This window comes from Papio anubis, chromosome 7 (assembly GCF_008728515.1).
Source record: "Papio anubis isolate 15944 chromosome 7, Panubis1.0, whole genome shotgun sequence".
NCBI classification, from domain to species: domain Eukaryota; kingdom Metazoa; phylum Chordata; class Mammalia; order Primates; family Cercopithecidae; genus Papio; species Papio anubis.
The window spans coordinates 125,726,285-125,750,172 of NC_044982.1; the positions used below are offsets into that span (position 1 = coordinate 125,726,285).

At 40.0% G+C, this 23,888-nt stretch overlaps 1 protein-coding gene across 11 annotated transcripts in view; it reads left to right on the forward strand.

Moving 5' to 3' along the window:
* Nucleotides 1-23,888, forward strand: part of HERC1 (HECT and RLD domain containing E3 ubiquitin protein ligase family member 1) — a 221,373-nt gene that overhangs the window by 189,690 nt on the left and 7,795 nt on the right. For 10 of the 11 annotated variants that reach the window (XM_009210354.4, XM_003901041.5, XM_009210356.4 and 7 more), the window contains 19 exons: nt 116-221; nt 1,673-1,819; nt 2,165-2,266; nt 3,569-3,742; nt 4,949-5,242; nt 6,616-6,681; nt 6,856-6,981; nt 7,755-7,893; nt 9,259-9,440; nt 10,517-10,672; nt 11,432-11,554; nt 12,612-12,714; nt 14,768-14,937; nt 16,591-16,729; nt 19,243-19,412; nt 21,029-21,198; nt 21,465-21,630; nt 22,473-22,549; nt 23,631-23,883. In XM_009210354.4, the coding sequence (XP_009208618.2) occupies nt 116-221; nt 1,673-1,819; nt 2,165-2,266; nt 3,569-3,742; nt 4,949-5,242; nt 6,616-6,681; nt 6,856-6,981; nt 7,755-7,893; nt 9,259-9,440; nt 10,517-10,672; nt 11,432-11,554; nt 12,612-12,714; nt 14,768-14,937; nt 16,591-16,729; nt 19,243-19,412; nt 21,029-21,198; nt 21,465-21,630; nt 22,473-22,549; nt 23,631-23,883 (2,863 nt within the window). Of the gene's footprint in view, nt 1-115; nt 222-1,672; nt 1,820-2,164; nt 2,267-3,568; nt 3,743-4,948; nt 5,243-6,615; nt 6,682-6,855; nt 6,982-7,754; nt 7,894-9,258; nt 9,441-10,516; nt 10,673-11,431; nt 11,555-12,611; nt 12,715-14,767; nt 14,938-16,590; nt 16,730-19,242; nt 19,456-21,028; nt 21,199-21,464; nt 21,631-22,472; nt 22,550-23,630; nt 23,884-23,888 lie in introns of those variants that run through there. The other variant, XR_004185128.1, reaches the window with a different exon arrangement.

Sequence of the window (23,888 nt, forward strand, 5' to 3'; positions counted from 1 at the left end):
AATAAGTTTAAAAAATAATGTAGTGGTTCTGTCAGATCTTAACTGATTGCAATTTGGAAATATTTTTGCTTATGCATATTGACTTGTTTTGGTTTTATGTAATCAATTTTTTAAGTGGCTGTCAGAGTGGTTTAGTATGTGTTTGGCGCATTCCGCAAGATACTACACAGACCAGTGTGACTAGTGCAGAAGGATGGTGGGACCAGGAATCAAATTGCCAGGTAACATTCTGATGTTTTTGAAGACTTTATCTGAAACTATGGAAAATGTATTACATCAAAGTAATTCTCCCTTTGTTTACTAAAAAAATCATTACCATATCCCAAAGGGCAAGATCCATTGGGAAATATAAGTAATTGTCATCCTGAATTAGCTTAATTTTTTATAAATCAGAGATACCATAATTACTTGGTCAAATGAGATATTCCATACATATTAAGTGGTGAGTGTTACTGTGATAGTGGATATAATTAATACTACAGATAGACAAGTCATAAGTTGTTAGTACATTAAAGCAGAAACTCCATGGGAGCACATCCATCCAAAGAATCTCCAGCTGATGCCAGAATCCTTGCTATGGAGAATGATTTGTTTACATTAAACAGAAGTTACAAATTTATATATTTAGAGAGCCCTCTAGGCAAGTAACATAAATTCATGAGGCTAGGGTCAGAAGGTTTGGAGAGGGCAAAAAACAAAACCAGAAAAAAAACGAAGAAGCATACATGCTTTATATAAAGGCACACAGCTGATTGTCAGTTTCCAGAATTAAGAGCCTGTTGTTACCAGATTGTTTTATTTTTTTTCTGTAGATGCTAAGAATCCAATGTTTAAGTAAAATCTCCCAATATTGAACATTGGCACCTAACTTAAAATTGTTTAAAACACTGAGTGGCCAGTCAGATTGCATCTCTGAGCTACCAGTTTGTAACTTCTGTTGCCTTCCTTTTGCTCACGATATCCTTGGAAGAAATACACTTTACATCATCTTTGGGTAATGAATATATCTAGTATGATGTTATCATAACCGAAAGGAAGAAGGAGCTTAAGGGTGGAGAGAAAGGGTGAAGAGGGAGGGAAGGAGTAGCCAACTCACTAATAGGAGAATATCACAGAATATCACAGCAGTGGAGGTAGGAGTACTACAGATAAGTCTGGTTTTACTCTTTGTGCTGGAGGGTAACCCTATAGACAGGCCTTACCTATGTCACTTCTAAAGCCTGCAGAACAAATGTGTGACAGACAGAACCATCAGCCGACAAAAAGAGAAATCTATTTATGTAGAGTCAGCATGTGCAGTTCACAAATGTTAGGGTATAAAAATGAAAATTACATGAAGTGAAAATTTGAAAAATAAAACACTGGTTACAAAGTAGTCAGAATTTTCCTGTCTCTGAGGGATAATTAGAACTTTGAGATGTTATTTCTGTAGTTTGAAGACTGGAAAACTAGTTTAGAAATATATTTTTTTAAAAAAGATGAAAGTCAGCTTCAACAAAGGAGAATCAAATATTTTATTATTGATTCAGTCAAGCTAACGATCCCTTATGAGGAAAATTCTCTCCCCCTTGCCAATTTTATTCTGAAATATAAAATTTCCAAGAGTGAATGATAAATCTTGAACTTATAATTTATCTTTATTTTAATGCATGTTAAAAATAATGAATTTCAGGATGGATGTAGGAAATCGTCAGGAGCCAAGTGTGTTTATCAGCTGCGGGGACACATCACTCCTGTTCGGACTGTTGCCTTTAGTTCTGATGGGTTGGCCCTGGTGTCTGGTGGACTAGGTGGGCTCATGAACATTTGGTCTTTAAGGGTAAGAGCATAGATTTTATTTATATGTTAAGGAATATTTTGACATTAACTTAAACACATATGATAAAAATTAACCAATCCTAGAAACATTTTATATAGTAATCTCTTGAATGCTGAGGAAACTTCTTTCAGAATGCTCTGCCCTTACATTTTTCTTACTAATGATAAGTATTTTTAAAATCAGCTGGGTCCTAGAAAATGAGGTAGTAGGTATGTGATTGGACATTGCTGAATTTAGCTAAAATGTAGACTTTAGAATATGTTTTTGTCAATGTGAAGTATAAACTTAAATGTAAATTATACCTAAAGTTCAATGATCTGTATTGGTAAATATATCTCATTTTAGGATGGCTCTGTCTTGCAAACTGTTGTGATAGGCTCTGGAGCTATTCAGACCACAGTATGGATTCCAGAAGTTGGAGTAGCTGCTTGCTCAAATAGATCAAAGGTAATATTGTAGTTATATCAAATGATGGGGTGTAACCTTGTAAGGAACTTTAGAAATCATAATGTAACCACCTCACTTTATGGAGGAGAAAGCTGATATCCAGAGGGATTACTGCTTGTCCAAAACAGTCCAACTATTTAGTAGCAGAAGGAGAATTAGAACTTAAGTCTTCTGCTTAACTTTTTCTACTACACCCCATGCTTCGGCGACAGTGCTTAGATGTTGAACAATTTCATTTCCTTTGGAAGTGATGAAGTAGATTTTGACTTTCTGCCATGATTTTTGACAATAGCACTAAACTATCTCAAGGCTGGGCACAGTGGCTCATGCCTGTAATCCCACCACTTTGAGGAGGCCGGGGTGGGCAGATTGCCTGAGGTCAGGAGTTCAAGACCAGCCTGGCCAACATAGTGAAACCCATCTCTACTAAAAATACAAAAATCAGCCAGGCGTGGTGGCAAATGCCTATAGTCTCAGCTACTTGGAAGGCTGAGGCAGGAGAATTACTTGAACTCAGGAGGCAGAGGTTTCAGTGAGCCAAGATTGTGCCATTGTACTCCAACCTGGGCGACAGAGCAAGAGCCCATCCCACAGGAAAAAAAAACGATCTCAAACAAATTTTCCCTGGAAAGAAGCAGCATTGCAAAGCCATTTAACTAAGCATACAAAATAGATCTTGGCTTTCAAATTTAATATTCTAGGAAAAATGCTGGTCCCCTGCTGTGAAGTAATTCTATGATATAACATTATTCCCTACAGTATTATTTTTCATACCCTTAAAGATTAGAGCCAATGTGCCGATTTAATTTACATTTTATGTGGTTAAATGATGTTAAAATAAGCTGTAAACCTTCATGAAAGGTTCTACTGAAAGTAAAATGTAGAATCAGACCCTAAGCAGTAGTGGCCTGTGCAGAATAAGCCATAGAGCCAGAGTTAAAGCAGTGCTACCTCTTTTGCAGCTATCCTTGTAGTCATGTCAGACATGACTTTTGAAATATACTAGATACCTTATTCTGCAAGTTCTGAAGAAATAGTTAATAATTGACGTTACTTCCTTTTAAAGTACCAGCTAATCTGAGGTAGTTCACAAATTTTATTGTATCTCATTATTTTTTACTTAGACAAAATTTAGGATATTTTGAAGTTCCATAGGCATTAAAAGTATAGCCTTTTTGGATATACAGTATCCAAAAAGCAAAGATGTCCCAGTTACTAGAAGGAATTTCACAGATGAAATGGTGATAGCATTATTTTTTATTTAAACAAATTTATCATGTGGCATGATTTATTTTCAACCAGGATGTTTTGGTCGTGAATTGTACAGCAGAATGGGCAGCTGCCAATCACGTTTTGGCAACCTGTCGGACAGCACTGAAACAGCAGGGTGTTCTGGGATTGAACATGGCTCCCTGCATGAGAGCATTTCTGGAGCGGCTCCCCATGATGCTTCAGGAACAGTATGCCTACGAAAAGGTAACTCATTACACTCACTCCTAGACATCCACAGATACCCAGTGCTTTCAATTTGATTATAGCCTTGAACTTATCCCTTAAGAGCATGAGGTCTGAGGAAAATAAGTGGGGCTATTTGGGCAGAATCAAATGAAGGTAAGTCATGCCTAAAAGAGTTGTTCAGCAACCCTAAGTCTATTCTTGCTTTATTTTCACCAGAGTAAAATAAGGAAACAAACAAACACCAAGTTTGTATTACTGTTTTTCAGATTTATTCACTCCAAAGCTTCTTAAAATACCTATGCAGCAGAATACCATCTTCCCTTTTCTGACCCACACATATATCTATTTTTATATGGCTTGGCCATTCCAAAGTTGAGGGATAGGGATGGATGCGGGTATCAGAGTGAACATTGTCTCCACTTGTCGGATAAATCTTTGTGGAAAATTTAGTGGAAGAGCTATGTTGAATTAATTGAGTAGGGTCATTGAATACTGGAATGAGGAATTATAGCATTTGAACTTGTCCAGACAGTGATCCTAAAGTAGCCTGTCTTCCAGCCCTCAGTAGTCACAGTGTACTGACCCCAGCAGAACTCTTTGATTTTTTTTTTCTTCTTCTTTTTTTGCCAAACTACATTAATGTAATCAGCTGTTACCACACCCAGTTAATTTCACTAACCTATTTGCTCAAGTTTTCTTTTCTGAATCACTCAGGCTCCACAACTAGGGAATGCCATGGAAGAAGAAAGGATTTTCCTTTGATAGCTACCAGGATTCTTTTGTAAAGGAGGAAAGTGAGAAGAACAGATCTCTGTGGTTTAATAGTTACCTGCTTTTTTTTCCAATCAAGAAAAACCGTGATGAAAGTGTACTATATGCAGTGTGATATCTTAGATTGGATCCTGGAGCAGAACACGAGTATTAATGGGAAAACTGAGGAAAACCAAATCAAGTTCTGTGGTTTAGTTAGTATTGTACCAATGTTAGTTTGTTAGTTTTGATAAATGTGCCGGGGTTGTATAAGATGTTAACATTAGATAAAGTTGGGTGGTATACAGCAATTCTCGGTACTGTCTGTACAACTCTAAATCTAAATTTATTTCCTAGCAAAAAGCTTAAACAGTAAACTTCAAAAATAAGACTCCAGACTTTCAGACTACAGTAGGTTAATTTAGAATATTTGGCACAAACTCTTCGACATAACATCCTTGTATTTTCTTTTAGCCTCATGTGGTTTGTGGCGACCAGCTTGTTCACAGCCCCTATATGCAATGCTTGGCTTCCCTTGCTGTGGGACTTCATCTGGATCAGCTGTTGTGTAACCCTCCAGTGCCACCACACCACCAGAACTGTCTCCCTGACCCTGCATCCTGGAATCCAAATGAATGGGCCTGGTTAGAATGTTTCTCAACCACTATAAAGGCTGCCGAAGCCCTGACCAATGGAGCCCAGTTTCCAGAATCTTTTACCGTTCCAGATCTAGAACCTGTTCCAGAGGATGAACTTGTATTTCTAATGGTAAATGTACTGTGAGCTGCTATTATTTGCAGCTGAGATTTTATCATGGGTATTTGGCATATAGCAGACCCCTAGTAAGTCTTTGCTATTATGAATGGCTAGAAGTTAAGAGAAGTGGAAAATATTTTTCTTTCAGATAGTCACTTTCAATCTGATGGCAGGCCTCTATAGTGGCAGGAATTGGTAATGTAAGCACTGTTGAACTCTTGTAAACCTGCCAGCTCTCAATGACATAGTCCCATATTTTCTCACTTTCTTTTGTCCATAGGTACTTTGTTAGTGCCTTACCTGTAAATATCTTAGCATCTTTTCCTGGTCATCTTGTGGGTTATATGCCACATATAGATTCTAATTTGTTTGGCATTTCAAGCAAGTCTTTAATTAGCATCAAATAAAATATAAAAGAGCATCCTGATTGTCATTTCATTCTGATTGTATTTGAGAGTGTATACTGTAGAAACTGTGACAGAGATAAAATACCTGTGTAGACTACAGGCCAGCACATGATCTAACAACCTCTTTGTATACTTAAGATTTATGTATACAAACATTTGGATAGATAACTATTAACACAATGTGGAACAGATAAATATAAATTGAGTAAAATTATGTAACTGTAGTCATGTATCACTTAATGACAGGGATATGTTCTGAGAAATGCATTGTTAGGCATTCTTGACACTGGAAATATCATAGAGTGCATAGTACTTGCCCAAATCTAGGTGATATAGCCTACTTACACAAGACTATATGGTATAGTCTGATTACCCCTAGGCTACAAACCTGTATGGAATGTTACTGTATTCAGTGCTCTAGGCAGTTGTAACACAATGGTAATTATTTGTGTATGTAAACATAGAAGGTGTAATAAAAATAAGGTTTTATAATCTTATTAAACCATCTTCACACATGCAGTTTGTTGTTGACTGAAATGTCATGTGGCACAAAAGTATAGAATATTGTAATCAGAAAATGTCCTTCTAAGCCCATTTGGCCCAACTCTGTAATTTTGTAGATGAGGAAGCTGAAGCCCAGAAAGGTGAAGTGATTTGCCCACAGCTACACAAAGAGTTTATAGGGGTGTGGGGTCCTGCTCATGACCTTTTACCTGTGGGTGTTCAGAAAACACATGGCTAGCTTTGAATCACCAGTACTGTAGTGATAGTGATAGTGAAAGTGTTTATAATAAAGGGAAATACTGACAGTGCATAAAATCAAGTTTGACATAATTATAAAACTGCTCTTAATTTCTCATGATATTACCATGTTCTTTTTTGGAAATAAGACTTAATAATTAGAAGAGCACTTTGTTGTTAATAGCCGCTGAATCTTGCCTAAGCAGAATTGATCATTATGTATTCCCTGTTTTTCAGGATAACAGTAAATGGATTAATGGCATGGATGAACAAATTATGTCTTGGGCAACTTCCAGACCTGAGGTCAGTAAAGATGAAGATAACTGTATGATGATTCTCAGTTAGTGTTTTGATTCTAAATGCTTGTGCATTTGTACCCTGGTGTCTCCCATACAGGCTGGCACACACTTGGTACTTAGTACATGGCTGTTTTAGTGAATGGATGACTCTAATTTTGAGATGATTGTGGTTTTCTAGGACTGGCACCTGGGAGGTAAATGTGATGTCTACTTATGGGGTGCTGGTAGGCATGGACAGCTGGCAGAAGCTGGAAGAAATGTAATGGTACCTGCAGCAGCTCCCTCATTCTCACAGGCCCAACAGGTAACTAACAGGGTAAAAAATAGAAAAGAAACATGGGAACTGAAAATTCTAATTCTTTTGCTTGTCTTATTGTGGGATAAAGCTTGTCCATTTCGTAATCTATTGTGAGGAATCATTAGAGAAAGTCATGATATATAGCTTTCAAATAAAAACTTGCTGTGGTTTTTATCAGACTTAAGAACTTAACAAATTTCTAAATTTTTCTTTCACGTTTAATGAACTAACATCATGATGCATTAGGCCTGCCCAGTATGTATTTCTAGCAGTTCAGATACTCCTAATTAGTGATTTTCTCTTTGGGGCTATAAACTTCCTAGGATCTTTAGGCAGATTTTATCGACCACTCCCCTTTTCTAATAATCCTGGTACGACATAGCGCCAAACCCTTCTCGAGGTCACTGCTTTGTCTTTTGCTCTTCTCTACCTCAGCTAGTCCCAGATTGCATGACTCATTCTTATGTATGAGTTTCTGCTTCTTTCTAGCCCAGTCTTTAATATTTCTCCATTACCCCTTCCTTTTTCTTTCGTCCATTTTGTTGTTCTAAACTCTTTTAAATAGATGAATCTCATACATCTTTTAGTTAAATAAGCAGTTTTGTAGTCATCAAGGAGTTAAGGGACTGCATGGTTATATCAACTCTTCCCTTTCAGTAAAAGGATAAAAAAATTATAAAGGCATTCTATGTATATGTGGAATCATTTCAAGTGCTTGCATGTTGAAGCAATATAATATAATAAAAAATAAAATATTTAATTCTGTGTTTTTGTACTAGGTCATTTGTGGTCAGAATTGTACCTTTGTCATCCAGGCCAATGGCACAGTGTTGGCTTGTGGGGAAGGAAGTTATGGCAGATTAGGACAAGGAAATTCAGATGACCTTCATGTACTGACAGTTATTTCAGCCTTACAAGGTAAAATTTTCCTTAGTTAAAAGATAGTTAGAACCTATGGCCTAATGTAGGTTTGGTCATACAAACCTTTGCCCTTCTCCAACCTTTGCTAGATAAAATCATATTATCGGGTCTTCACTTACATTTAAATCCTTGTTGAGGCACGTGTACAGCCTTAATTTCCATATTTTAAGCTATATTGCAAGTTACTTATCATACAATGCTAGAATTCAATGAAATATAAATAACACTTTTTGAGACCCACTGAAGATTGTAAACAAATGCTTAAAAATTGCAAAAGTGTAAGTAGGCAGATGTTAATAGCAGTAGCAATCATGCATGTGTTTCATTAAAATTAAATATCAGTTTATATGGAAATCTACAAATGTGCTAAAGACTTTAAAGGACATCTTCATCACAGTTCTGTGTGACTTGGAGAAAGAACACTTTGGAGAAACCACCGTACATGCTCCCGGCTTGCTCATTAACTGAACTCATAGTGACTCTGAAGCCTACAAAGAGAGCACAGACGGTTTTTTTACGTAAAAGCATACAAGTAACTGAGTTCAAAGCAAGTTCCTGGAAGCTCAGGTTCTTTCTATTGTGATCTGGGTGTGAAGAGCACAGCAGTAGAGATGAGAATGTGTGCTGGGTTCCTGTGGGTTCTACTGGTCCTTGGCTCTGGGACATTGCACAAACTACGAGACCTCTTTGTGACTCAGTTTTCCCAATTGTAAAAATGGGGTGTTAGTATCTGTTTCATAGGTTCTATGTGAAAGTAGAAAATGAGATAAACCATGTAAAGCATTTATGGGAGTGGCTAGAGCATAGCCAGTCATTAATGACTATAACTATTGCTGTCATCCTCCTTTTCCTTGTCATCATCATTATTTTAGGTGACTATTCCCAGTTTTGCCAGGTTATGGCTACAAATTCAATTTAAAACTAAAGAAATTGGGTCAGGCACTGTGGCTCACACCTGTAAACCCAGCACTTTGGGAGGCTGAGGCGGGCAGATCATTTGATGTCAGGAGTTCATGACCAGCCTTGGCCAACATGGTGATACCCTGTCTCTGCTAAAAATGTAAAAATTAGCCAGGTGTGGTGACACGTGCCTATAATCCCAGCTACTCAGGAGGCTGAGGCAAGAGAATTGCTTGAACCCGGGAGGTGGAGGTTGCAGTGAGCCGTGATCACACCACTGCACTCCAGCCTGGGTGACAGAGTGAGACTCCGTCTTAAAAAAAAAAAAAAAGGAATGAAATTATTCTTATTTTCATAGTACCATTTCAGTGCTTTTTGATTGAGGGCATTCAGTAGCAGCTGCAAGTAAAGAGGAGCGTTTTAACATCCAGTGACTCCTATTGGGTTTCTGTTTTGTTTCAGGCTTTGTGGTGACCCAGCTGGTGACTTCCTGTGGTTCTGATGGGCACTCTATGGCCCTAACTGAAAGTGGTGAGGTCTTTAGCTGGGGAGATGGTGACTATGGTAAACTTGGCCATGGGAACAGCGACAGGCAGCGGCGGCCCAGGCAGATCGAGGCCTTACAAGGAGAAGAAGTGGTGCAGGTCAGGCAGGAAATGGATAAGTTTGCCTTTCATTGTAAATATACTAGTTATTGAATAGGTTTCTTAAAATTAGGTAACAGAAAATATAGTAAAAATACGTTACACTGTCATTATAAGAGATCCATTGGTTTTGGATGTTCAGATTCATTCTTGAGCTTGTCAGAAGTTTGAATGGGCTTTGGTGTTAGCATTGGTCTTGTTAGTATGGGTTAGAATGGTCTTTTTCATGAGCCAACTGGTTGGCCCAGACTGAGGTGCTGCAGGCCCTTGGAAGGAATATTGTGTGGTTTAACTTCTGCCACACATTTCTTAATACACAGATAAGTGGAAAACTTTGCTTTTAACCTATTATTTTTGTTACAAAAGCTAAGTTCATTTGCATTTTCTGGAAAATAGTGTTCTAAAATAATACTGTAAAATGGCATAGCACCTTATAGTTTACAAACGATTTCCCCATTTATTATCTCATTTAGTGTAGGTCATCTGTACACAGCTGAAGAGTAGCAGTAGTTATTCCAGGGTATGCTGTTCAGCTTGGGCTTCCTGAGACTGTTGAGACAGATCAGACTTGGGAGAGCAGGAGAGCAACTTGGGCAGATCAGTGTACCAGTTGACCGGATGCAGTGGCTTATGCCTGTAATCCTAACACTTTGGGAGTACAACACAAGAGGATTGCTTGAGGCCAGGAGTTTGAGACCAGCCTAAACAACATAGCAAGGCCCTGTCTCTACAAAAAAATAAAAATAGAAATAAATAGCCAGACGTGGTAGCACATGCCTGTAGTCCCAGGTACTTGGGAGGCTGAGGTGGGAGGATTGCTTGAGCCCAGGAGTTCAGGGCTGCAGTGAGCTGTGATCACACCACTGCACTCCAGCCTAGGTGACAGAGTAAGACACTGTCTCTTTAAAATTAAAATTTTTAAAAAAATTTTTTTAAAAAGCGTTGGGCTTTGAAGATTCAGTTTTCAGTGAAGTTTATGTAAAGTTTATTGCTACATTAATACCAAAAATGGCAGATCTACGTTTTTCTTAGTTTCCCTTCTTAAAAGTTTTTTTTTCTCCTTGGTTCTGTCTTAGATGTCTTGTGGCTTCAAGCACTCAGCAGTGGTCACTTCAGATGGCAAACTGTTTACCTTTGGGAATGGTGACTATGGTCGTCTGGGTCTTGGAAATACCTCCAACAAAAAACTTCCAGAGAGAGTGACTGCACTGGAGGGATATCAGATTGGACAGGCATGGAATAAATCAAGATATTCTAGCTGATCATTGTTTCTCAGTTCTTCTGTGTTCACTTAGATACCCTCAGGAAGATCAGGATCACCAGTTGTACCTAACCTCATGTACATTTTGTTATGGTCTAATTGATAAGTTTAACTGTTTCCCAATGTGAAAATCATGTTTTAAGTCAATTTAAGTTTGTTTGTATGACAAACCAACAAATGTAACCCTTATTTCAGGATGTGAATATTTTTAAACCCCCCTTCATAACATACTAATACCACTTGCTATAAAACCCTTAAAAAATACAGGTACTAATAGCTCCTGTCTGGTAGCCTTGAGTTGAATGGCTGAATTGCAACATCACTGGTAGCTACTGCTCCTAAGTAGTAATTATCTCTGTCTTGTATACATCAAGAGTGTCCTTTAACAAGGAAATATTTTTGGCTTTTTCTATATCATTCCTTAGATACTTTTTGATATGAATGAGTATTTTTGAGTTAGGTATACTTTCCCCCTATCGTTCGTACTGATTATGGTTTAGCCACAGACATTTGAAGGATTTCACTTTGAAGAAAAAAGTTATATATGGACATTAAGAATTATTTCTTGTTGACTTATTTTGGTTAACATTTGTAGTATGCTGTGAAACCATTGTAGGTATTTGGAAACATAGCCAAGTTTGTCACTGAAGTGGAGAAAAAGGGTCCCAGAAACGGGGGAGTGTGTTTTAGGTCTTGTGATTTGCCTTACTGAGTACTGTTATTTCCTCAGGTGGCCTGTGGATTAAACCACACTTTGGCAGTGTCAGCAGATGGTTCCATGGTGTGGGCTTTCGGAGATGGAGACTATGGAAAACTAGGCTTAGGAAATTCCACTGCAAAATCTTCACCTCAGGTCAGTACTGCCTTGAATCTAGGTTTTCAGACAACATAAATAGTTTTCATCTATGTCAGTAGTTATTTTTATTTGGAAATAATTTACCTTTAGTACTTTTGGTAATTCATAATGAAGTTTAGAAGCTTCTGTTGTGCATTCTTGAATGCCCACATGCTAGGTCTTGATTTTAAATAAGCTATTAATCCAGATAAACTGGATTTAAAATTCTGCAAGGATAAGCTTCTGTCTCCCTAAACGGGTTTCACACTGTAGGACCTCTGATGTAGAGAAAAAATAATTAGAAACGTATCTCCAGGGTGTCATGGAAGGAACTATGAGTAATCCTTTGTAACCCTCTGCATGCAGCTGCCATTTTTGCTTATTATTACCACTGAAGTACACAGGTACACATCTCCTTTTAAAAAACAATACAAAGGAAATCTGAGTCCATAAAGAAAGAAATTAGAAGCTGTCATTCACACTATAGAAGATTTCTTGACTCCACAGAAGACTTTCTATATGATTGTTTTATGTGGGTTTTCCTGACACATTTCACAAGCAGTGTGGTTTACAAAGCTTCAGCTTATATTCGGATTCACCACCATTTATAGTCTGTGACATCCTGATAGCTATCTAGTGAATATTCAGTTAGGTATGCAGAGAGGCAGGAAAACCCACTCTGGAGAACATATACAGCAGTTATTGTCACCCATGAAAGCTAAAATGTTAAACTAAAATGGTCTTCTAGTGTTCTTTAAAAGGTCCTGGAAGGTTTAAAAGGTTCTTTAAAATTCCCTGTGGTCTCTATTACCCAGAGGAATGCTTCTACTTCACATAAGGCCCTGGAGACTTTAGTCAAACTGCCCCTGCCTCTGCACACTCCCTCCCCCAAATTCAGTTAGTTTGCAGAGCAGTAGGAGAAAATAACATTTCAGGTTTGCATTTGGGTCGAATAGGTAAGTGACAATTAGTATTTTTGTTGGAAGATAGTTCTTGATACATGCCATTCGGCAAATTCAAGAGTGATTTTTTTTCTTCTTCTTAAAGTTGTGTGCCTTACACTTTTGTTTTGCAGAAAATTGATGTCCTTTGTGGAATTGGAATAAAAAAGGTTGCTTGTGGAACTCAGTTTTCCGTTGCTTTGACCAAAGATGGTCATGTGTATACCTTTGGTCAAGGTAAGACATTTTTCAGCTTATTTGCTTGGGTACACATCGTTATAAACATTGGCCTTCCAGTGTCATAGAATGTGTTCTAAATTAAGTCCTTTTTTTGTTCTAGGTGGTGAGTAGTCACTATGACCTTCTTTCACTAGATGATTTTCCACTCCTCTTTCATGTACTTTATTATAAAGACAGACTCCCCTCTCCATTAAGACCCCTTATGCCAGAGCCTGCACTCTTGCTAGAAGAGTCCCTGCCAAGGGCCATCCCCTCTTCTTTTCTACTGCCCTTGACATGCTGCCACAAATACTGCCTTGACCACCAGAGCTCCTCTGTGTCCTGCCTCATTGTTCATCCCTTCTAGGGATTGGGGCTGCAGATCTTAGGAACTGGAGGAATTCATAGGCACTCTGGGTTCAAATCTTGAGTCGGTTCATAAGCCTGGCATTCATAGTGGGACTGAGATTCTTGGCAAGGGTCGTTTTTGAGGGATATGTGAGACAGGTGTGAGGAAGAGGAATTAAACCATGACTGAAGTTTCTAGTTGTGGGAGAACATCGATGTCTCTGACTGAGGACATGAGCTGTTTTGTGGGGAAGGGTAAGGAGCTTAGTTTTAGTTATGTTGAATGGACCCATTTGCCCTAAATAAATGTGGGGAAATGTCCACTTAGGCTATTGAGAATTTAGATCTGGAACTGAACTCCAGAAGGATTGGTTATGGAGATGTAGGTTTAGGACATTAGCTGCATAATGGTAGTAGTTAAATCCTTATTCGTATCATCTAAAAAACCCAGAATGAGAGTATAGAATGAGAAAAGAAGAAAATAGAGCTCTGGGGCATTTGATGTAAAGGGCAGGTGGGCACAGGAATAAGACTTGCGAGGGCCGGGTGCCGTGGTTGACACCTGTAATCCCAGTACTTTAGGAGGCCGAGGCGGGTGGATCACCTAAGGTCAAGAGTTCGAGACCAGCCTGGCCAACATGGCGAAACGCTGTCTCTACTAAAAATACAAAAATTAGCTGAGCATGATGGCAGGCGCCTATAATCCCAGCTACTCGGGAGGCTGAGGCAGGGAGAATTGTTTGAAGCCAGAAGGCAGAGGTTGCAGTGAGCTGAAATTGTGCCATTGCACTCCAGCCTGGGCAACAAGAGCGAAACTTCATCTCAAAAAAAAAAAACAACAAAGATTAAAAAGAAGAATTGGGAGAGCTGGCTTTGAAAGGAGTGGGAAGAGGTTACTGGGTAACCTCACAGTGCAGTCTCTGAGAGGCAGGAAAAGCTGAGGCCACATTATTAGAAGGTTGCATGATGTTCCCATGGGCTGGAGCCTGAAAAGAAGTCACTGCAGTAGGCAATTAGGAGCTGACTCATGGCTTTTGAGAGTAGAATTTCAGTGCAGTGGAGAGAGTGGAAGTTAGGCCACAGAAGGTAGGCAAGCCAAGTGGACCTAGCAGGCTTTGTGCATCAGGAGCTGGCTAGCACCCTCTAGAAGTCTGGCAAGGTAAGGGCAGAGGTTGGTTGGAAGTTAGAGGACAAGTTGAATGATCTCTCATTTTAGAATATAAGAAACTTAAAATTACCCAGGCATGGTGGCATGTGCCTGTGGTCCGAGCTACTCAGGAGGCTGAGGTGAGGTTGAGGCTACAGTGAGCCAAGATCGCACCACTGCTGTGTACTCCAGTCTGGGCAACAGAGTGAGACCCTGTCTCAAAAAAGAACTTAAGAAACTTGAGAGCCTGAACTGTGTCAGTCAGACCCTGTCTTTTCAAAGATGTGTATATTGGAGAAGCCTCTTATTTTGAAACAAGTTACCAATTTTAGATATAACTTTTAAAAAAAAATTTTATGAATAAAGAGCCTGTGATGTTTTGCAGAGAAACAGCTTCACACTTTTTATTTATTCAGAACCTGGTGTACCTTTCCGGAATAGCAGCTTTAGCCTCAGTTGAGTTTTATGTGTCATTGCCATTCCACCATAAGAAGCTAAATGACTGATCAGAAAATATAAAAGCACTGTGGTGTGTGGTGCATAACATTTCCACATGTTTTTGTTTTGTTTTTTCAGATCGCCTGATAGGCTTGCCAGAGGGGCGTGCTCGCAATCACAATCGACCGCAACAAATCCCTGTCCTGGCTGGAATGATCATTGAAGATGTGGCAGTTGGAGCTGAACACACACTTGCTTTGGCATCAAATGGAGATGTGTATGCCTGGGGGAGCAATTCAGAAGGGCAGGTAAATATTTATATTGCTTGCTGCTGTCTCATATTCTAGAAATCTCACAGTGTTCCTCAGCTGGGGAAAGAGATAGGCTAGGAAATTCATAGTCTACTAAAATACTCCAAGCACATCACTTTGCCATGGGACTGATTATTTTGTAAGTCTAGTTATGTCTTTCTCTCTCGACGGTGGCCAAAGAAGTGTTATACCATGGTTTAAAACAATTCTGGCAGTACAGCAAAGTGATTAAGGGGATTAACTGAGTATATATGTGTGTGTCCTCACACATTGTTAAGTGCCTGACATGTAGTAAGCTGCAGTATGTAAGGATTTGCTACTGTCAACATTATCATCATTACTACAGCAAGATGTGAGGTTAGGTCCTGGGAATATCAGTTGATCTGGAAAAAGGAATGAAACAATAATATTTTTATATTTTATAATATGATGGTATACAAAGTATCTTTAGGTTTATGCAGGAGTCTTGTCATCCGCATTATTTATAGGATTAAACTGAGCCTTTGAGATATTGATAAGAGACTCAAAAGGTGGATGTGTTCACCCTCCTCTATTTTTGAAGTAGGGCGAGACCTTGGTGTGAGATGTCTGAGGTGCTGTGATGGTGACTTTGAGCTCCATATGCAGAGCCACCTCCCCTTCCTCCATAAATCCTCTCTGGGTCGGCTTCCCCTAGTGCCAGGGACCCTTAAGTTCAAGATCTGGCATTATTCATAGTAGCCTCAGTTTGGCTTCTATGGTTTCCTCATCCCTATATTAACAGACAAGGAAACCGCTCATCATTGTAGTTGCAGTCTTACTGAGAGGAGAGTTAACTTTGAAGGCCCCTTTGGGAATTTCCTGGCAGTAGCTTGACATGATACTTCCTAATGATGTTGATTTGCTTAGCTGCTGAAACACTGGCTCTCCCAGTCAGACCCTAAGTATAGAGATTTGGAGATTAGAATTTGCTTCCATATATGTTTTTATATATGTTTATGTATCGTTACACAGAAATCAGTGTGTTTTAAATAAAAGCACCATACATCATTCTGTTATTACTTAACTTTCCAAGAATTCATTTCCTTTCCATAAGTGGAATCCAGCGATGTGTTTAATCGTTAAGACTCATCTGCTAGATTTGGAATGTCCTTATTGCAGGTTAGTTTTTAGCAGTCTGAACTGTGAGGACTGTTATGATAGAGAAAATCAGAATTTATTTTATTACTGGGGGCTGGGTGTGGTGGCTCACACCTGTAATCCCAGCACTTTGGGAGGCCGAGGCAGGTGGATCACAAGGTCAGGAGTTCAAGACCAACCTGGCCAAGATGGTGAATGCCCATCTCTACTAAAAACTAAAAAATTAGCCGGGTGTGGTGGTGGGAGCCTGTAATCCCAGCTACTTGGGAGGCTGAGGCAGAAAATTGCTTGAACCGGGGAGGCAGAGGTTGCAGTGAGCTGAGATTGTGCCACTGCACTCTAGCCTAGGTGACAGAGCAAGACTCCATCTCAAAAAAAAAAAAAAAAAAAAAAGAATGTATTTTATTGATGCTGATGCATGGTACAGTTATTAACTTACTTATATCTGCCACTTTCTAAGAAAAATTTCATATTGACTTCCTCTTTTCCTCTTTCTAATTGAATCTCTGTATATTTATGATTTATGCCCAGCTTGGTCTAGGCCACACCAACCACGTTCGAGAACCAACCCTGGTAACAGGTCTGCAAGGGAAAAATGTTCGGCAGATCTCGGCCGGCCGTTGCCACAGTGCTGCGTGGACAGCACCACCTGTCCCACCAAGAGCACCAGGTGAGGAAGGAAATCTTTACGCTCTTGCAGCTTCTCTTTCAGCAGTACCCCATGGCACTGTCTGCTTGCCAGTTCCAAACTGTATCCAGCATCGTTGTGAAACCATCAAGCCTTCTGCCACACAAAGCATTATTTGTGCTACCAGCACTGGAAGTGTTTTCATAGCAGGCATTTGTCCTGCTGACATCAGTATGAACCAGGTCCTCTCTGCACCCCCCAAAAGAGAATACATATTACTTATGCAAGCAAAAATTTATAATTTTAGCAGCAACTAAGTTCTTTTTTTTTTTTTGAGGTGGAGTCTCGCTCTGTCACCTAGGCTGGAGTACAGTGGTGTGATCTCAGCTCACTGCAACCTCTGCCTCCCAGGTTCAAGTGATTCTCCTGCCTCAGCCTCCCAAGTAGCTGGGACTACAGGCGTGCACTACCATTCCTGGCTAATTTTTGTATTTTTAGTAGAAACGGGGTTTCGCCATGTTGGCCAGTCTGGTCTCAAATTCCTGAACTCCAGTGATCCGCCCGCCTCAGCCTCCCAAAGTGTTGGGATTACAGGCATGAGTCACTACACCTGGCCAGTATTTTTAATATATAAAAGAAATGACAAATTATAGCTTTCTAAGGCCCACTGTTAGAAATAAAGATTAAAAGCCCTGAGACCATTTGTCAAATTCCTCACCTTAGTTAACCATTAGAAACACGATGCCTGTGCATTGGCACAGCAGTCACCTTGCTGCCATTTTATTCTTATGTTTAGCGAGACTGGTGGGCTACTTCTAGCTTTTTGTTGTTTGTTTTATTTTTAATTTATTGTGAAATTTTTGTATAGCTACACAAAGATTTAAATAAAACTGTAATACATACTTGTGTGCTCAACACCCAACTGTGGGCCCTTTCTGATTTGATCTATCTTCCATTCATTTCAGATGTAGCTATTACCTTAATGTTGTGACATTTGTCGTTCTTACACATTTCTTCATATTTGGGCGTTTCTTTTTTTTTTTTTTTTCCCCGAGACAGAGTCTCACTCTGTTGCCCAGGCTGGAGTGTAATGGCGCAATGTCGGCTCACTGCAACCTCTGCCTCCCAGGTTCAAGCAATTCTCCTGCCTCAGCCTCCCAAGTAGCTGGGATTACAGGCATGCACCACCACGCCCAACTAATTTTCATATTTTTGGTAGAGATGGTGTTTCGCCATATTGGCCAGGCTGGTCTTGAACTCCTGGACCTCAAGTGATCCACCCACCTCGGCCTCCCAAAGTGCTAGGATTACAGGTGTGAGCCACAGTGTCCAGCCATTGGACAAGGCCCTCAAACCTTGTTTTTCTACCATCTTCTGGTGTCTAAGGCACAAGAATTTCCCTGAAGCAAAGTTGTGCCTAAGAGCTCAGCATTCTCTTCCGGTTTTGCTAACCCCTCTATTTCTTAGGGGGTCCTAAAGTTCCCCATAGGGATTTTTTTTCTTAGATATCTAAGAGAGAAAAGTGGGAATTCCAGGTAGATTCCAAACAAGCAGGAAATGGTTTCTATTAATGGAATCTAGAATGAGCAGAGCTGCCTATGCACTGACAATTTCAGGTACTCAGTGGCTTCAGAGGGATTTCACTTCCACTTCAGGGCAGAAGTTATCCAATGTGACAGGTAAAGGTTCAAGCTCTTGGGGCCACCTTGCTGGGGCTGAATCCCAGCTCCTCCACATGTGATCTGAGTGACTTTGAGACTCAGTGTTTTGTCTGTAAAATGAAGATAATAATAACTAACCTACTGCAAAGAGCTATAGAAGTAAGTGGACCCATTCATGTAAAGCTCTTAGAATAGTGCCAGGCACATAGAAGGGACTCAGTAAATGTTAGTTTTTACTAGGAACAAGCATAATACCTCTGGGAATTGCACTGTACCAGTCTTTATTTACAGGAAACTCAAGGGAGTTTGTATCTTGTTTTTACTCTGTGTTTTTGTGGGAGGGTAGCTGTGGATGCAGGCCTTGTAGTCTTTGCTTCTTACAGAACTCTTATTCTTATAGTAAAAGCCTTCATGAATCATGCACCTGTATGTTTCTGTCATTAATACTTTGTGTCAGATCCCTAGCAAATATGGAGTTGGCTCTGCTAAGTTTCCCATTTCCATTTTCCAGAACTGCCTACCTCGTCCTTGCCCACATTTGTGGTATTACGAAGATGGCAATTATTAAATATGAAAGGAAAAACTTGGCTTTATTTACTTATTTTTGTGAAGGAACTGCCTAAGTTCTATTGTTAAATAAATAGGAAATGAAAAGAGAAAATACCAGGTTTCATTTCCATAATGATAAAGACATTTTATTTTATTTTTTTCTCCGCCCCCTGATAAAGACATTTTAAAAACCAACACAAATGCACACAGAAAACTAAGATGAATCGATGGATAGAGGTTGGAATGGGTGTCCATGAGCTTCTCTATATGCTTGAAATTTTTCAAAATGTGGAAAGTGAAAGCAATGCTGTTTCCTTCACAAGTGCCCATTTGCTTTCTGGACAGGTGTGTCAGTACCTCTGCAGCTGGGCCTGCCTGACACATTGCCCCCCCAGTACGGGGCGCTGAGAGAAGTCAGCATTCACACGGTGCGGGCCAGGCTCCGGCTGCTTTACCACTTCTCTGACCTCATGTACTCGTCCTGGAGACTGCTGAACCTTAGCCCCAACAACCAGGTAACAGACTGGCGTGGTAAGCCGCCAGGCACAGACTGGCGTGGTAAGCAGTGCCCATGACATGCTCACCAGGCCCCAGGGCTTTTCCCTCTGCCTTTGGAAAATGCTTTCATGGCTAATAAGATAACAATTCTATTCCCATTTTATTGCTGTGTTAGGGACAGTCTAGAGTTTGGTCATGATGCTGCTAGACACAGAGTGGTCTTCCTTCTGTGTTTTGGTTTGTTCAAAAATCGAGTAGAATGGCTAAGCATACCGTTTCTTTTTTTGAGATGGAGTCTCGCTCTGTCGCCCAGATTGGAGTGCAGTGGCACAATCTCGGCTCACTGCAACCTCTGCCTCTCAGGTTCAAGCAATTCTCCTGCCTCGGCCTCCTGAGTAGCTGGAATTACAGGCCTGCGCCACCATGCCTGGCTAATTTTTGTATTTTTAGTAGAGACGAGGTTTCAGCCTATTAGTCAGGCTGGTCTCGAACTCCTGACTTCAAATGATCCCCCCACCTCCACCTCTCAAATTGCTGGGATTACAGGTGTGAGCCACCGCACTCAGCCACGAAGCATGCCATTTCTGCAAAGTCTAGAATATGATTTTAAAATGTAAGCACACAAAGCTATTAGAACCACAGTCAGGGTTGTTACATAAATGAATCTGAGAAGTTTCAGATACTTTTTTCTCTTCTTACAAATTAGCATTCTGGGTCCTGGGGAAAGGGAGGTCAGGGAAATAAAGTAAATATTGCTGATTTGTCTCTTTATGGACTAGTCTAGTAACAAAGTGGCTAGCTATCGTGTGTGCGTGCGCGCGCGCGCGCGCGTGTGTGTGTGTGTGTGTGTGTGATTTGACAAATAGGTAGCCAGGCAGCAGAGTCCTGTGCAGCACTAAACAGAGTGTTAGCACACTGTAATTCGTGGGAGAAATGTTTATAATGTAAAGTGAATTGAGAAAGGCAGCTCAAAATGATAACAGTGTGAGAAACGTTGTGTATACATACACAGAAAAGAACTGGAAGGAAATAGATGAAATTACCAATGGGGCATCTCTATATGGTAGGATTTGGAATCACTTAATTTGTGTATACATGTGTGTATCCTTCTCTGTATTTTCTAAGGTTTTTAAAAATAGTAATTATATATTTTATCAGAAAAAAAAATTTTAAAGGTTACTAATAGTTACTAATCCTGAGTTTATGCTCTTAAAGTGCATTTTTAAAAGAATGTGTGTTCTGTTTTTCAATTTTTAAAATAATACTGAGACAGGGTCTCACTGTGTGCCCAGGCTGGAGTGCAGTAGTGTGATCTCAGCTCACTGCAGCCTCAACCTCCTTGGACTCAGGTGATCCACCCACCTCAGCCTCCCAAGTAGCTGGGAGTACAGGCACATGCCACCATGCCCAGCTAATTTTTATGTTTTTGTAGAGATGGGTTTTGCCATGTTGCCCAGGCTAGTCTTGAACTCCTGGGCTCAAGTGATCCGCCCACCATAGCCTCCCAAAGTGCTGGGACTACAGGCATGAGCCGCTGCACCCAGCCAAAATAATGTATGTTCTACAAGTGAAAATTGTTATTTCTTTTAAGCCTAGATTATACCATTTCTGATACCCGTACCTTCTGTTACAGAACAGCACATCCCATTATAATGCTGGAACTTGGGGCATTGTACAGGGACAACTTCGGCCTTTGTTAGCCCCAAGAGTCTACACTCTGCCAATGGTGCGCTCCATAGGAAAAACCATGGTTCAAGGCAAAAACTATGGACCTCAGATAACTGTAAAGAGAATATCAACCAGGTTAGCATATGTATGTATGTTTCACTAACGAGTGGGATTTTTTCAGATGGATGTTATTACTAATTTCTGTGAATCTTAGTTTACTCACTTCTAAGGCAGGGTAGATAGTAATAGTACTTACATTAGTACCCAGTGTGGTTACAGTGGGCCTAGCACAGTGTTTGGCTGTTAAACTAGCTTTTTCACTCACTGATGGGAAGATGTCATGTGATTTTGGGGAAATTGGTAAGAGTTGTATTTCATTGCTTTCTCTCTTTCTTTTAAAGAGGACGGAAGTGTAAGCCCATTTTTGTCCAAATAGCGAGACAAGTAGTTAAGCTGAATGCATCAGACCTCCGTCTGCCTTCCCGAGCGTGGAAGGTTAAGCTGGTTGGAGAAGGGGCTGATGATGCTGGAGGAGTGTTTGATGACACCATCACAGAGATGTGCCAGGTATATTCCTGCAGTGTCCCCTGCTGAGTTACCTAGTCTGCTAGTGGCCATTTTGCTGTTTCCAGTGATCACTCTGCCAGGCTTGTTTTCATAAATGTAGCAAGGATGCATTTGTGAGCCTCATATAAAGTCATGCTGTTAGTGATACGTAGGCAAATTAGAGCAACAGTTTTTGAAATGCTTTGTCAAGATACCTTACTACATAAATATCAGTTCTTAGGCATCTACCAGTGACTCACCATCTGTTGTGTTATAATATTGGCAGAACAAACAGCAATGGCATATATGTACATTTACGTAACAGACAAATCCAGGAGCACCCATGTGCTCTGATTTATTCTGGTGCTTTTAGAACAAAGTAGAACTGCCAGATTCCAGGGGAGTTAGAAAAATAAATGTTAAGAACTGGTCTTAAAATTAGACCAGTTCTAATTTTAAGATCTGCATTGGCAGCTTTGCTTCCAGATCAGCTCTGTCCTTTCCAGCATTGCCTAGTATCAGGATTTTTCCAGTAAACCCTGTGACTAAAATAATGCTTGACTATCATTATTGAATCTATTTGAAACATCACTACACTCTTTTCATAGCAACCACTACTCCTGCCCTGGATTGACTTTCTCATTCCTTTTGGTTCTTCATACATGAGTGCTTTCCGTAAGGGGGATTTCCTAATCTCATTTTAAATTGAAACCACGAAAATGAAGTATGAAATCATCAGTTGTCACACGGCATTATAAATTCCTCAAAATACGCTCTTTTTAGTATGATCTTTAATGTAATTGGTTTGTTCTCTTCATGCATTTGATTGTCATTTCTCAAAAAATTTTTTCTTTCTTCTGCAGGAACTTGAAACTGGTATTGTTGACCTTCTTATACCCTCTCCCAATGCCACTGCAGAAGTGGGTTACAATAGGGACAGGTATGCAGTCAGCAATGTTCATTATATGTCTAAAATAATAATAATAGCTCACGTTTATTGAGTACTTACTATGTACCAGGCACTGTTTTAAGTGCTTTACACCTATTATCCCCTTCAGTCCTCATTATAACCCTAAGGAGTAAATATTATTGTTATCCTCTTGTCAAAGATGAGGAAACAGGCCAGGCGCAGTGGCTAACGCCTATAATCCGAGCACTTTGGGAGGCCGAGGCGGGTGGATCACCTGATGTCAGGAGTTTAAGACCAGCCTGGCCAACATGGTGAAACCCCGTCTCTATAAAAAATATAAAAATTAGCTGGGCATGGTGGCACATGCCTGTAATCCCAGCTACTTGGGAGGCTGAGGCAGGAGAATCACTTGATTTGAACCCAGGAAGTGGAGGCTGCAGAGGGCTGAGATCGTGCCACTGCACTCTGGCCTGGGCAACAGAGCGAGACTCCATCTCAAAAAAAAAAAGGGAAACAGGCGCATCCTTCAAGACTTGGTATTTATTGAGACCAAATCAATGATAACATAGAGGGGGAGAGGAAGCTCAGACTTGATCATGAAACCTGATTTATGTTTCTGAAGGCCCACATGGCCTCCCCATAATGAATCTTCTACACTAAAATTTGTTTAAAAGTTTTATTATGCTAGCAAGTCACAAAAGTTAGTATTTGCAATTACATATTATCTTTATATTTGCAAAATTTTGAATTTTGGATCCTGTTTCATGGACTTATAAATTAAAAACAGAATGATTTTAGAAAACAGGGCATTCTGGAGTGGGTAGCTTAAGATCCTTACATAGTTCTTCTAAAAATAGTTCAGAATACAGTCCATGTGCTGTGTGAAACAGTAACTACATGTGGTCCACATGTGGCTTTTGAGAACTCAACATGTGATTAGGGAAGCTGAAGAACTGAATTTTTAGTTTTATTTAATTACTTTAGCCTCATGTGGTTAATGGATGCCATATTGAACAGTACAGGTATAGACTAACGCTATAGCTGTCGTGCTAACTTATTTCTAACAGAAATGAGGAAAATACTGTTTGAAATATTCCCTTTAATTTTGCAGGTTCCTTTTTAACCCTTCTGCCTGCCTCGATGAACACTTAATGCAGTTTAAGTTTTTAGGAATTTTAATGGGGGTTGCCATTCGCACAAAGAAGCCTCTGGACCTTCACTTGGCCCCTCTGGTGTGGAAGCAGCTGTGCTGTGTCCCACTCACCTTAGAGGACCTGGAGGAGGTGGATCTGCTCTACGTGCAGACTCTCAACAGCATTCTTCACATTGAAGACAGTGGGATTACCGAGGAGAGTTTCCATGAGGTAAA